Source organism: Puma concolor, chromosome C1 (genome assembly GCF_028749965.1).
Source record: "Puma concolor isolate L17-30 chromosome C1, mPumCon1.1.hap2, whole genome shotgun sequence".
NCBI classification, from domain to species: domain Eukaryota; kingdom Metazoa; phylum Chordata; class Mammalia; order Carnivora; family Felidae; genus Puma; species Puma concolor.
The window spans coordinates 159,193,641-159,206,948 of NC_141674.1; the positions used below are offsets into that span (position 1 = coordinate 159,193,641).

At 38.4% G+C, this 13,308-nt stretch overlaps 1 protein-coding gene across 2 annotated transcripts in view; it reads right to left on the minus strand.

The window, feature by feature from the left end:
* The window catches only part of LRP2 (LDL receptor related protein 2), a 198,578-nt gene that overhangs the window by 16,401 nt on the left and 168,869 nt on the right, over positions 1–13,308 (minus strand). For both annotated transcript variants that reach the window (XM_086718833.1, XM_086718832.1), the window contains exons 63-68: positions 11,407–11,535; positions 6,981–7,112; positions 5,778–5,909; positions 3,939–4,082; positions 2,669–2,834; positions 868–996 (exon numbers count right to left, since the gene is read on the minus strand). In XM_086718833.1, coding sequence (XP_086574959.1) covers positions 868–996; positions 2,669–2,834; positions 3,939–4,082; positions 5,778–5,909; positions 6,981–7,112; positions 11,407–11,535 — 832 coding nt within the window. The remainder of the gene's footprint in view (positions 1–867; positions 997–2,668; positions 2,835–3,938; positions 4,083–5,777; positions 5,910–6,980; positions 7,113–11,406; positions 11,536–13,308) is intronic.

The window sequence follows — 13,308 nt, forward strand, 5'->3', positions numbered from 1 at the left end:
CCTCAAATACTTGGAAAAGACCAGGCAGGCAAAAAAAATGACTGGAGCACAGCAGTCATGAACATCAAGAGATGGTGAGAGCAAAGCCCTGTCTACAAGTTCCAGGCAATACTGCATCAAGAAAGGCATACCTACCTGGTGTTATCAGTTGTTCTGGTTTTTCAAGCCAAACATACAGCGTAAAATGTGTGTGTGTGTGTGTGTGTGTGTGTGTGTGTGTGTGTGTGTGTGTTAGCAATTAAATTTTAAAAACCTTAAAGCTCTGTTTAGTTCAAGTAAAATATATCTGTGAGCCATATTTAGCCTACCAGCTACCACTTTGCAGCCTCTAGTCTAAACCAATCACCAGGTATAAACCAATCCTTAAATTCTATTGAGAAATGTGTGGATTTTGGACAACTGGGCTATGGAAAAAATTGTGGCCAGAGGCCCTCCCCTTACACAGTATCAGTCTGAAGCTTGGATGGTCCTAAAGATCTTTAGGGCATCTTAAATTAGTCATAGATGTCAATGCAAAAAGTTCAAAGTCAATTTCAGTACAATTAGGAAAAAATAATTAAAGGTATAATTTCTTGAAAATCCAGTGGCAAATATCTAGAAAATGAAAGACTCCTTCAAGTACTGGGGTGCCTGGGTGGTGTTTAAGTTGTTTAAGTTGGACACTTGGTTAAGTGTCCAACTCTTGATTTGGGCTCAGGCAGGTCATGATCTCACAGTGTATTGGGCTCTGCACTGATAGCGTGCAACCTGCTTGGGATTCTCCCCCTCTCTCTGTCCTCTGTCCCTCTCCTGCTGGCATTCTCTGTCTCTCTCATAATAAAATAAATAAACTTTAAAAAAAAAAAAAGGACTCCTACAAGTACTTACCCTAGTTTGGGATTCACAACCACTGCAGCTGGTTGATCCAGTTGGGTGGAAATCAGCCACTTTGTGTACCTCCCATCAAGTTTAGCCACCTGGATCCGTTTACTCTTGGCATCTGACCAGTAAATATGCCTGAATTTAAAGGGACAAAGTTAAAAATCCAAAAAATCTAGACTGGTCATTTCTAGGGAAGAGGTTTGAAGATGAAAGCATTCAGTTTGGAAGCTGGGGCCAACAAGACAACCACTTAGATACTCATGATGAGAGCAGAGTCTCCCTCCATCAGGAACGCCCCAATCTCTTCAGCCAAGGGAGCATCTTTGGAAAGTTACAAGTGGAAGAGTAAGGGATAGAGGGGACTCCTTCTTGATCAGCCAGGATCAGTGATGATGGTGGACATCACATCTGGCATTACTATGAGACATGTACTTTCCAGGTGGAAGTCACCAGGCATTGTTTAGCTGGCCCTTTAATTGCAACTGCCCTGTGAATCTGTTTCGATTCAACCAAGAGCCCCAGTGGAATTAATAGGAATCTGGCATCAGCTCCAATGAGCGGAAATAGCCTTTCCAAAATAATGAACTCAGCAAGGCCACCCTGCCCTATTTTCACTATTAGAGCTGCAGGTCTCAGTCTCTTACAAGCAGAAAGACTTCCGTCAGCTTCTTCACTCGCTCTTTCATTAAGGCTGATAAAGAAGCAAAACTTCACACATGAAGACAGATTTGCTACTGCCTGTTTGGTTTTCAGAAGGAAGTGCTATGGTCTATATAATTTCAAGTTACTGACTCTCTGAGGCCTTGTTTCCTGACAAAAAATGCTGAAATGACTGTCCTGATAGCCTGTGGGCACAGCAGGGACCTAATTAACTTCTTCAGAGATGTTCAAGTCTTCCAGGAGCATTAGACAGGTTTGTTAAAAGGTGAAAATTAATTTATGCTGCAAATGACTCTCATTCTCCCAGAGGTCCGCAACAAGCCCCTGAGACTCCCCTCTCAAACATTTTTTTCATTATTCATTCATTTCCAAGGCCATGGGGGAGTCTATGAATGCGTGAGCTCTGATTCCAACATAATCACTTTCCCATAAATGCCACTCCAATGCAAGGCTCCTCCTCAAAAAAGGAGCTTATGAACTTTTCCACATCAGTTTGCATGTCATGAATCTGCCTGATGATAAACCTACTTAAAGCTCTTATTTAGAGATCATACAAAAGCTCTGGTTCTAGTCCCTGGGGCTCCAGGAGACCTAAAAGAGCAGAATAAAGCTGACACTGCTATTAACTCAACCCAAAGACTACACAGGAAAGTCAAATTTCCAATCTGTTCAGACAATACAGTCTGCTCAAAACACAAGATGTGGGTTGTTCCTCCTCAAAATAATTACGAGAGAAAAATGTCTCATCTCAACTGCCTTGCTGGTAGAATTGTGAGACTGTTCCATTTCTTCTAAAATGAATAGTGCTGCCATACTGGAAGTTAATTTTGGAATCCAAAACTCTGTCGGCAAGAAAGCTCTCCTAGATATAATACAAAATCTTGACTTCGGTGCTTTCCCAAACTTTTTCATGGCATACATAGACTATAGGAAATGATACTGTCTATATGACACCTTGGGATAAGCAGAGGTGGTTGCTGGGGCTAGAGCAAGCCCAGGCATCAGCCAGCTGCACCAGCGCTGAGTGCACCCATATCTGGGTCAGCTTAACTCACGTGGTGTGACAAGCAGGAGGGAGATCTAGGAAATAGATCTTGAATAGATCAGGAAAATAGAATTGACAAGAGGGGAACATGGCTAAATTTACCTTCCAACCCAGTCCACTGCTAATCCGTCTGGCTGCATTATGTATTTCAGGTTCAGGTTAACCTTTGACACAAGATTATTAGTACCGGATTCAAAGTTGGGGATGTAGGCACGTTTAATAGCACCAAATTCAGAACCGTGGCCTAGCACAGTGTAATATATGACACCTGCAAGGCAAGACAAACAGATGAGTTTCATGCTAAGAACATCAGGTAAGGGAGGAACTGGGGTCTAATCGGGTGGACTACTGTTCCTTCATTGACATCTCTACTTCCTTATTGTTCCTATAAGACTAGTAATTCAATTACATATATCTGATCAAACTCAACACATTATACTTGAGCTACTAGCTACAAATACTTCAACTAATAGCTTATTGATACTGACTTAGCTGTCTCTATTTCAAGGTAACTTATTAAAATATATTTCAGTCAAGAGCCTATTTTCTCTCATTAGGATCAAGTTCTAGTTTCAAAAAAAAAATGTATAGATAAACCAGGGGCAGACTATTCAATAACTGGCAGTAAAGGAGCTATGTAGACGAGAAATCCTATTTAGCGTATAGACTACAGGATAGTGGATGGCAGGCATTTAAAAATCAAAGGAAGACTATGGCTTCCTAGGTATTTTCCATGCTTAAAAATTTTATTGTATTGTGTAAGTGTGAAAACACTACCATAAGAAATCTTACATTGCATTGTTATTGATAGTATGCAAAGCATTTTCACATGTTATCTCATTTGATCTTCAAAAGAACTCTCAGAGGTAGTCAGGCAGACAAGAATACTGTTCTTATTTTACAGGTAAGAAATGGAGAACCAGAGAATTGTTACAATTATTTAAGGTGGTTTAGTAAAACCATATATAAAACACTACGGACTCATGAGTGAGTACTTATGGAACTGTGCCCAGGAAGAACTATAGAAGATGTCAGAGGAGGTGACATTTGAGCTGAGTAGAAATGTTGAGTTTGAGTAGAAATTTTGAAAGGTACAGTGATGGGGAAGAACAGTCCCTACCTGAGCAAAGACAAAGAGATATGAGGTGGTCCTGAAAGGATAATCCCCAGAGATGGGAGAAGGTTTGGTTAGAAGTTGACAAAGTTTGGCTGGGACCCACCGTCATGCTAAGGCGTCCAGAACACGCTGGACAGGAGGAACCCCCTCTTCCACTCATGCAACAAAATTCACTCATTGAAAAATAAATTCCCCAAAGTTCAACACCTTATAATTCAATTAATATCAATGACAGATGCGAAAGTTCATACTCACTGAGACCTATGCCCTCAGGATCCCAGTCATAATCAATAGCCTGAATACGTTCCTCGCCTTCAAGATAATCTGAGAACTTCTCAGATGAGAGATTATACTTCCGAATTCGCACATTTTCAGGCAGTAGCAACAAAGGAGGATTACCTGTAAATAAGACAAGGGCCTCTTTATCTGTTTGAATTCTATCTGAATTCTTTTTTGTATAAAGTAGATATAAAATAGCAAGTATCCTCCCACCTTTAAAAAAAATAAGTTTTTATGGAAATCTGACTATCTCTGCTAATCAGTAGAGATAACTACCCAACTGGGTTGCCAGATCTGTGACAGTGGACATTCTTGCCTCCATTTTCAGGTGGAAAGCTAATATTTCTGCTAGGGATGTTATCAGTTCTTTATTCCTATCCCCGGTGGGTGATGGTTTAGAACAGGGCAAGACTGAGACCCCTAGACTGTGTCCTCTTTTCCACTGATTTTTTTTTCTTTATTCACTGGCAATAAAACACAAGACTGTAGACAATCTCACAGAAGAAATACAATATGTATAGCGTTACTAAAAGTTTACCAGGAAGTCCTCATTCCTTACTCTTTACTGACAGAATTTATGATTGTTTTAGCAGGTAATCAGCTCCACGATTCAATTTATCTTCCAGCTAATGACAAAAACAGCTCATCCTTGTTCTTACCCAAAGCAGCTATTTCAATGGTTACTCATCTCGAAATGCACTGTTTGAATTTTAAAATTTAATTTACTTGCAATAATATCAATCAAATCTCATTTAAGTAACTTTTGAAAGTTCACTTTATATAGTTCTTCTGTCTTGACATTGTGCTTTATGTGACTACGAGAATTTATTTCAGTCATCTCCTTAGTTAAACGACTTGAACATTTTTTTAATTTGCTGCCTAATTACCAGACCAACTGCTCAAATGCCTTTACTCTAGTTTTCACTCAATGTCAGGAAGGTTTGGGGGGTAAAATATTTAAGTATGCTAATCAAACGTATGCTTTAAAAGCCCAATTTGTATAAAGAAACTGAACAGCCATTTTACTCTTAAATCTTAAAAATGTGATTTCCTTTTCAAGTTCTTTAAACTCCAGTACAAACTTCAAATTCAAATCTGTAAGACTTGTGAAGACCTATACCCTTCGACGGGGATATGCTGATTTTGGTCAGAACTCTGGAAATTTGGACTATATAATACTTCTGCCACACAGTCTTTCTCTTTTGTCATTTCTATCTAGTACTTATTACTGCTTTCTATCAGGCCTCTCAGATACTGGCATTAACCTAAAATGTAGAACAAATGGTTGAAATTATAAATGAGCCAGACTCTTTCTGTCTATGATCAGCAGTCCATGAACAGTAAAAAAAGAAATTACCAACAGAATGTCCTTGACTTGCCCCAACTGAATGAGACTATTTTTCATGAATTACAGGGTTCCCACACCTTAGTCTTAGAGTGGGAGCTGGAGGGTTTCATTAACTTCCTTCCGTTGACCACCACCCTATAAGCAAGCTTTTCTTGTGTAAATATTCTGGAAGGTGACATCTTGTCCACTTTTTGAAGTTTTTATCAAGGTGGACAAGATGCTAAGCCCAGAATAATAAATAATACCTGACTCTCATTTTAATTCCTATGTATTTGTTGTGGGATTGCAGTTACTGTCTTAATCTGGCAGGAGAGGAGAGAGAAGAGAGTGGATGGGTGTTGGAAGAGAAGTAGCTGGTGAATTAAAAATAAGACTGAGAGCCTAAAGCTTATTTTCTGGTATATTGTACTCATCAGCATTTATTTCTCTAAAAGTCGATTGATTAGTCCCAGCAGAACCCAGCATACCATCAGCTGCGCATCGTTTTCCATAGTGGTCACTCACAGACCTGAAGCCTTCGGCACAGGAGCACTCATAACTTCCTTTGGTATTTTGGCAGTGCTGGGGACAAACCCCAAATTGCTCACATTCGTTGATGTCTGTAGATACAATAAAAGCAAATATGCACCATCTGCTCCCAACCATTCCTTAGAGACCCTGCTTCTGTTCAAATCCATACTCATAAACAATGCGGACTGAGAAAGCTGCAGACAAAAATAAGCCATGACACCATCATTTGTGGAACACTTACTAAGAGTCAGATGTGGTTTCACATGCCTCTGCTGTTTTTCCCTCATTTAGTCCTCCAGAACGACTCTGCAATATGGACTATTCCTAAACCCAAAGTCCCAAAGCTAGGAAGCAACGAAGATGGGGTTCAACTGCAACAGTGCAGCTCTACAACAGCAGAATAAAATTTTCACTTTTGGAAAGCCGCTGTGTGTTGGCGTTGTTCAGTTCCAGTTCCCTTGCCCTCACTAGCTTCAGGAAAGGGACTCATTCATTTGATTTTTTTTTTTATTGAGTTCTTAAGCTTCAGCTTCCAAAAGAACTGTCCCAATCATCTGAGTATGATACATCATGAGTTAGAAACAGAAAATTCAAATAAGAAAAGACACTTAAAATCATACTCAGTCCTTACCATCTTGATAAGCTAGCTTCTAACCCCATACCTCAGAACTCACTTATGTTTGGCTTAAGAAAGTGTGTAACAAATATATGTTGTTGGACTTTGATGAAGAAAATAAAATTTGTGTTTATTTAAAAAAAAACTGATCTCTCACACTGATACAATAAGCAGTCAGCATTACTGAAGTCTTACCGGTTCGGCAGACATTACTAAGGATGAGCTATCTGCCTAGCCATCTGCTAGGGATGGGCAAGATAGCATGGAAAAAAAGTAATCGGCATTCCTGAGTGTTGTTTTTTCATGTCCCAAGAAATTAGTGAGCAAAATCTTAACATCATCATTGGTTACATACATCATGAATGTACAGTTTATACTCTCAGAACTGATCGTCACCCTCTAACAGTACAATTACTGGTGCACTTAAGTATTTTAATGAGCAAGAACCAAGAGTTTGGCCCCATTAAGGGAATTCAACAGGGGTTTAATAAAAGGGAATGAGTGGAAAACCTAAAAAGTAGGAATTGTAGGAAATATACTCTACCATCACAGGAGTTCCTGTCCAAAATACTGGCTTTGAACCCAGGTCTACAGGAGCAGATAAAGCCTCCTTCACTTAACTGCGTACAATTTTGTTCGCATAGATTCTCCGCACATGATCTTTCTTTTCCTGTATCTGGAAAAACAATCTTAGTGTTACAAATGAAAGGTATAAACACTTATCTATAGCCTATTATAGGACATCTCAAGATAACCCCTTTCCATAAGTCTTTGTAAAGGATTGAGGACCCCTGTATTCAAATATCTGGTAACACCCTGAATGCCACTTATACAAATGTATATAATGTTAGATTCTTGAGGCAATTTTTCCATTTTACTCATCACTGCCAGGCTTACCCTCAGGATATCCAATTCCAGAGTCCAGAACTATGAAGTCAGAGGCTCTTTACAACTGTAACCATCTGTTATGCTATTATATATATTTAGATATGTAATATCTGATATATTATATATATTAGGATTAAGATATATAAAATGATATATGTAATATATATCCTATTATATGTGTAATAAAGGACATTGATACAGGTTAGAGCAACATAACAAATAGGAGGAAATTATAAAGTTATAAGAAGACCAACTGAGATATGTATACACATGTATATTAAGTGTTGGCCAGTTATAAGTCATACCACTGCTATAAGAACCATAGAGTGGCCTGCATGAAAAGGAATTTTGCAACAACATATATGAACCCAGGACTTTAAAAATATTCAGACCCTATTATCCAGTTTTCCATGTTAATACATTTTCCTTCAAAAAGAAAAATGTGCACTATGATTTATTTAAGGATTATAAATTATTGATAATAAAATTTTGAAAACTTGAACAATTATGGTACACTGCATTTTATCAAATCTGAGTAAGCCACCACTGGTGCACTACTTTATGTAATACTAAAAAAGAAAAACTCTGGGACTTACACTATGGCATGTTATCAACTGAAGAATGATCCTTGTTTCAGAGATGTTAAAATGTGAAAATAAACATGCATCTTAGAATCAATGAGTTATGATTATCTACATGATGGATTGTTAGGCAATCATTCAAATTCATGATTTCAAATGATACTTTGACATGGGAAATATCTATAACAAAAATGGAGGGAAAGATTGTAACACTACATAAAGACTATGTATCTTTATTTTTTAATATTAATAATTTTTACACATACATGTGCAAAAAAAGACAACAGAAGTACACCAAACTTTAAGATTAGTTGTCTTTTAGTTACAGGATTCAAGTGATTTTTACTTTTGATTGTTAATACTTATTTTCTGGATTTTATAGCTTTCATAATACAAAAAAAAATTCAACAATAGTTCATTTTTATAGGGCTCATATGAATGACTCTTGTTATCCCTACTGTTCTGGGGTTCAGATACTCCAGGGAAGACTTTTAATAACTCATACTCCATCCTCACAGTTCATTGTTCCTCATTGCCCTGAATTCTTGTCTCTGCCAATATCTGTCAAAGCCATCTGGCTTTCATTTTTGTATTATTGTAACTTTGCATCTTTTATCCTGAGTCTCCATCTAACCCTCAAACCCAGGTCTTACAGGGAAGCTGACAAAGATGAACATACCTAGTGAGTGACAATGGGGGGACCAGGGGTGGGAAGGATGGTGGTTATCTCCATAAAGGATTAAATCTTTGTCTGCCTCTCAAATGAAATTCTCTTGGTCACAGGCTTCTGAATATTTTAGCCAAAGAGACTGTGGTATCTCCTAGCTCAGTCCTTTTAAAGCAAAATAGATTTGTATCTATCTGCCTCCTGTAGCAGGTAATGAGGGTTCCTTAGGGTACAATGACTATTTAAGCATATGAGGTTTGAAACGACTAAAAACATTGAGTTCGAAAAAGAAAAATAATCACAAAATAAAGTACCATGGTATTCAATGGAATGTTGCCATTGGAGTTCATACTTCAAAGATATATACATGAACGCCTTATAATAAAGGTCTAGTCTAGCTCTCAAGAACTACACATTGCTAAATAAGTCTATTCATATTTTTTATTTTTTCTAGAGTCATGTCATTGTCTTTCTAAGAGTTTGGCCATTTCACCTAAGTAGTCTAATTTGCTGACATCAAGTTCTTCATAGTATTCCCTTTTAAATTTCTTTTAAATTTCTATAAGGTTGGTAGTGATGTCACCACTACAATGTTAGTAAGTGTGACCTGTTTTTATTAATTTGGACAGCCCTAAGCTACTCACATAACCTCTCTGGGTCTCATGTGTATATTTAGACTCTGTAATCTTCTGTGACTAAAGGTCCCATGAAGTAAACATTTCTAGACCAATTGCTCCCTTGAGTGAGTTATACTCTTATGAAGCAAAAGTCCTTCAAACAAGAGCAGCAACCATATAACATTATAAGATTCTTCCTCAAATATGAGGAACTTATAACTTCTTTCATCTGAAAACAATCACCATCTTAATCCACAAACAACAGGTCTATCCAAAACCAAACATGACACTGTATTTATAATATAGGCACTCTATTTTCTATTTTATGAAGGAATAAGAACCACTAAGCAGAGAAATAGCAAGTCAATCTACCTTTATGGGGCTAATTATTTTCTTTATACTTCAATGATGCTAGAAAAATACTAATGTCTTTCTCTCTTGATTTTAAAATATTGTTTAAAAAGCAAACATATGCCCTGAACACCTCAGGGATCCTGTTTAAAATTAAAAGGATTGCTTCTTGGCCTTTTGGCTAAGATCAAGTGTAAAATTAAAAAGAGAAGGAGAAATAAGGGGAGAAAGGGAAAAGAAAAGAAAGGCGAGTAGATTAGTAGCACCTGAGAACTGATATTTTAAATAAGAATTCTATGTCTTAAATTATTGACCCACAGAAGACTGAATTTGTTATCACATATCCACTTAATACCTAAAAAAAAAAAAAAAAAAAAAAAAAAAAAAAAAAAAATGCTGCTTCCAAACCTAAATTAATGTTTATGCTACTTACTCCCTTTCAATAAAGGCTGCTTTTAATCAAATGTCTTTTGAATTAAAAATACTGTGGTCTATTGTAAGCCTTTTACATGGCAACTAAAAGAGGAACTAATGTTTGACCCATGCCCAACTTGGAAATTCTCCAAACTCCTGGAACAGTTCACATGTCAGTCGTGGCACCAAATCTAGACTCAAATCTAACACCTAGTTTTGCAAATCCTGTCATGTTCATACTTTTTAAAATATTTCATCAAGTCACATTGTTATGTCAAAAACTCCAAGCCCCACTAGGAAGTGGGTAAAATAAAAGGCAAATCAACTCATTATGACCAGTTATTTACCCTCCTTTGTAACTCACACAGGAGAAAATTTGCCAGGAAATCCTTGGGATGCCTCAGGAAAGAGCATTTAAAGCCCAAGAAGTTGAAATCTTGTGGAACTAACTAGGATGATTAAGTCATGGGCTCCTAGAGTTTGAAGAACTTTCTTTCCTATGAAGAAACGGAGGCCTGGAGAGGTTGGTTGATGATCAAAGGGGCACACCTAGTGGCAGAGCAAACTAGAGGTCTTGTTGGGACTCACAGGACTATTCGAATCCTGCCTCTGCCACTCTGCATGACCTCAAGCAACGTCCTAAAGCTCTGAGATTATATAGACAGACATAGTAATAGCAACCCAATGGGGTTGACTTGAGTGACAAATTAGATAATGTATGTGCAAGAATTTCATAAGAGCTCTAAAGGACTAAAAAAGTGTAAATTATTAACATGTCATCCCAACATTTCCATCACAATATTGAACTAGAACCACCTGTTGGTTGTGTTCATCATTCTTTTCCTACACAAATCCTCCCTCAACTTTAACAATAAAAATAAATGTTCCTTCCAAGGCTCCCTGTGACATCCCCATCTTTATCAACTCCCCTTAGAAGCTTTTCCCCTAAGTGCCGAAGGATACTGCATCTAGCTTATGGTCAAAAAGTATGCAGACTCATAAACGAAAAACAGCTTTCAGGTGCTGAGAGGCACCTAGTTAACGGGAGAAGGATGTGCTCTGCAGTTAGGTAGATCAGAATTGAAATTCCTGCTCAACCTCTTAACGGTAAGAAGGCATGGCCAGTTTTTTTAAACCTGTAACCCAGTTTCCTCATTAAAAATAAAAAAAAAAAAAATTGAGGGAGAGAATAATACCTAGCTCAGAGGATTGTTACAAGGGTGAAATAAGATAATCCATGTACTATTTAGCACAATGTCTGGTACAGAGTAAATGTCTGGTACCAACGTCTGGTAGAGTGAATGCTCAGTAACAGGTAGCTACGACTGCAGTTCAGAGCACAAATTAAATTAAAAAGAACTATGTAGTTATCATCTACTTTATGTTCTTGCATGCTTTCATTAGGTAAACCTGAGTTACTCCAATGAACTCTAGAAATAAATATTTACTTACTGCAACCTGTTTCATCAAAATGGTCACCACAGTCATCGACATCATCGCATACAAGATGCTGTGAAATGCAATGTCCGTTGCTACACTTAAATTCATCTTCTCTACAAGGTCTAGAGGTCGAAGCTACACCTGTAATTTAAGAATGAAAGTTCAAGTCAAAGTTAAAACTTTCTCTTCTGTGGAACAAGATGCTTCCCTCTGTGGCAAAGATGGTTATTGTTCACAAATAAGCCTGTGCTTCCCCTACATTTCCCAGTCCCCCCTGCAGTTATGTTGGGACCATGTGACTCGTTCTGGTTCAATGGGCTATGAGTAGGAAGCGAGCTATGTCACTGCTAGACTGAAACAAATAAAGCCCATGTGCCTCTCTGGTTTGACAACCTGGGAAGCCATGTGTTTCAGGTGGCCTAGTTACAAGATGGAGGAGGGTTGGGCAACCTACACAGGCCTTTACCTGGGTGAGAAGTAAGTCTTCATTAGGTTCACTGCTGAGAGTTTGAAATTTGTTGGGTGCAGCAGCTAGTATTAATTACCTTCAATCGTATATATATAAAGCGCTTCCATTATAAACACCTAAATTATTTGGCACTGGCTTCATAGTCAGGAGGCAAGCAATGAGGAAAGTGATATTGGAGGCAGGAAAGATGGAGACCCATATTATGCAATGGCAAAACATCTGGTAAAAGTGTGACTTGGGAAAAATCAGAAGGCAGACCAACTGCTCGATGAGCATGTCAATCTATGGAAAGAGGTTAGAAAAGAGAATGTTAGTAGTGTGCATTCCTTGTCATTACCAGTTGGGCCAGATAGTATTAAGACAGAGAAAAGCTCAGGGAAGAACCAGATGATTTATAAGCAGAAATGAAATAAAATAAAGTCTAGAAACTTGATGCATGGGAAGAACTGACTGCATTTAGATCCCAAACAGTGAGATTCTGCTGTTTAGAAGTCATTGAGACAGAAAGACCCAGGAAAACCTGACTTGGATGAAATGACAGCCCATCTGTTTTTCTGGATGGCCTGAAGATAACTGATGATCATTTGAGACAAAGGTACATGGGGAAAACAAAGCAAACAAAGAAAGCAGATTCAAAAACTATGTCTCAAAAGTGAGGTTCTTCACTTTTAGAAGTGACTGGAATCAAACAGGTGAAAAGCCTGTCAATTTCCAGGAAATATATGACCAAGCAAGCCAAAATACTCTGACGGGGACTCTAAAACCTGTGGGCCCCCAAACCTACAAGCAGGGAGTGGCTGAAAGCTGTGCAGCTCCTAAAAAGGGCTTATTCTCTTGTTCCCTCTTCAACGAAGAGGGGAAAAGACAAGGAAATACTCCCAAAAGGTGGAGGCAATGAGGGACAATAGACCCAGTGCTCTTCTCAGAGCAGAGCCTTGGCCTCGTCAGTGAATCTCCTCCACTCCCCACTGTAGTGGCCTTCACAAAGTCTACATAGGGTAACCATATAGTTGAGAGTGAAAGGGCACTGTTAATAACTCCACCAGAGCAACAGACAAAAATCAGGACTGCCCTGCGCCAACATGTGTCACCTAGTGTCACCTGGTGTTTCAGAATTGCTATAGAGTGGTGAAGGCAGTAGATCTCTAATTCTTTCTTGCCCAGTGGGAATCTTTATTTCTATTATGCTTCCCCCTGATCCACCACTATCTGTTGGGGACAAGGGGGACACAAATAAAACTTATTTATGGACCAAGGGGAACCGAATCTGGAATTGACAGCAGGGCTACAGCCTACCCATCCAGGGCTCCTAGATTTCAGTTACTGAATGGGACTATGTCCGGGGCTCCTAGATTTCAGTTACTGAATGGGACTATGAGTCACATCCCTTGGAGTGAGGGTGAGGGAGTTCTATGCATGGGAAGAAATGTGTAAACGGATTGTTA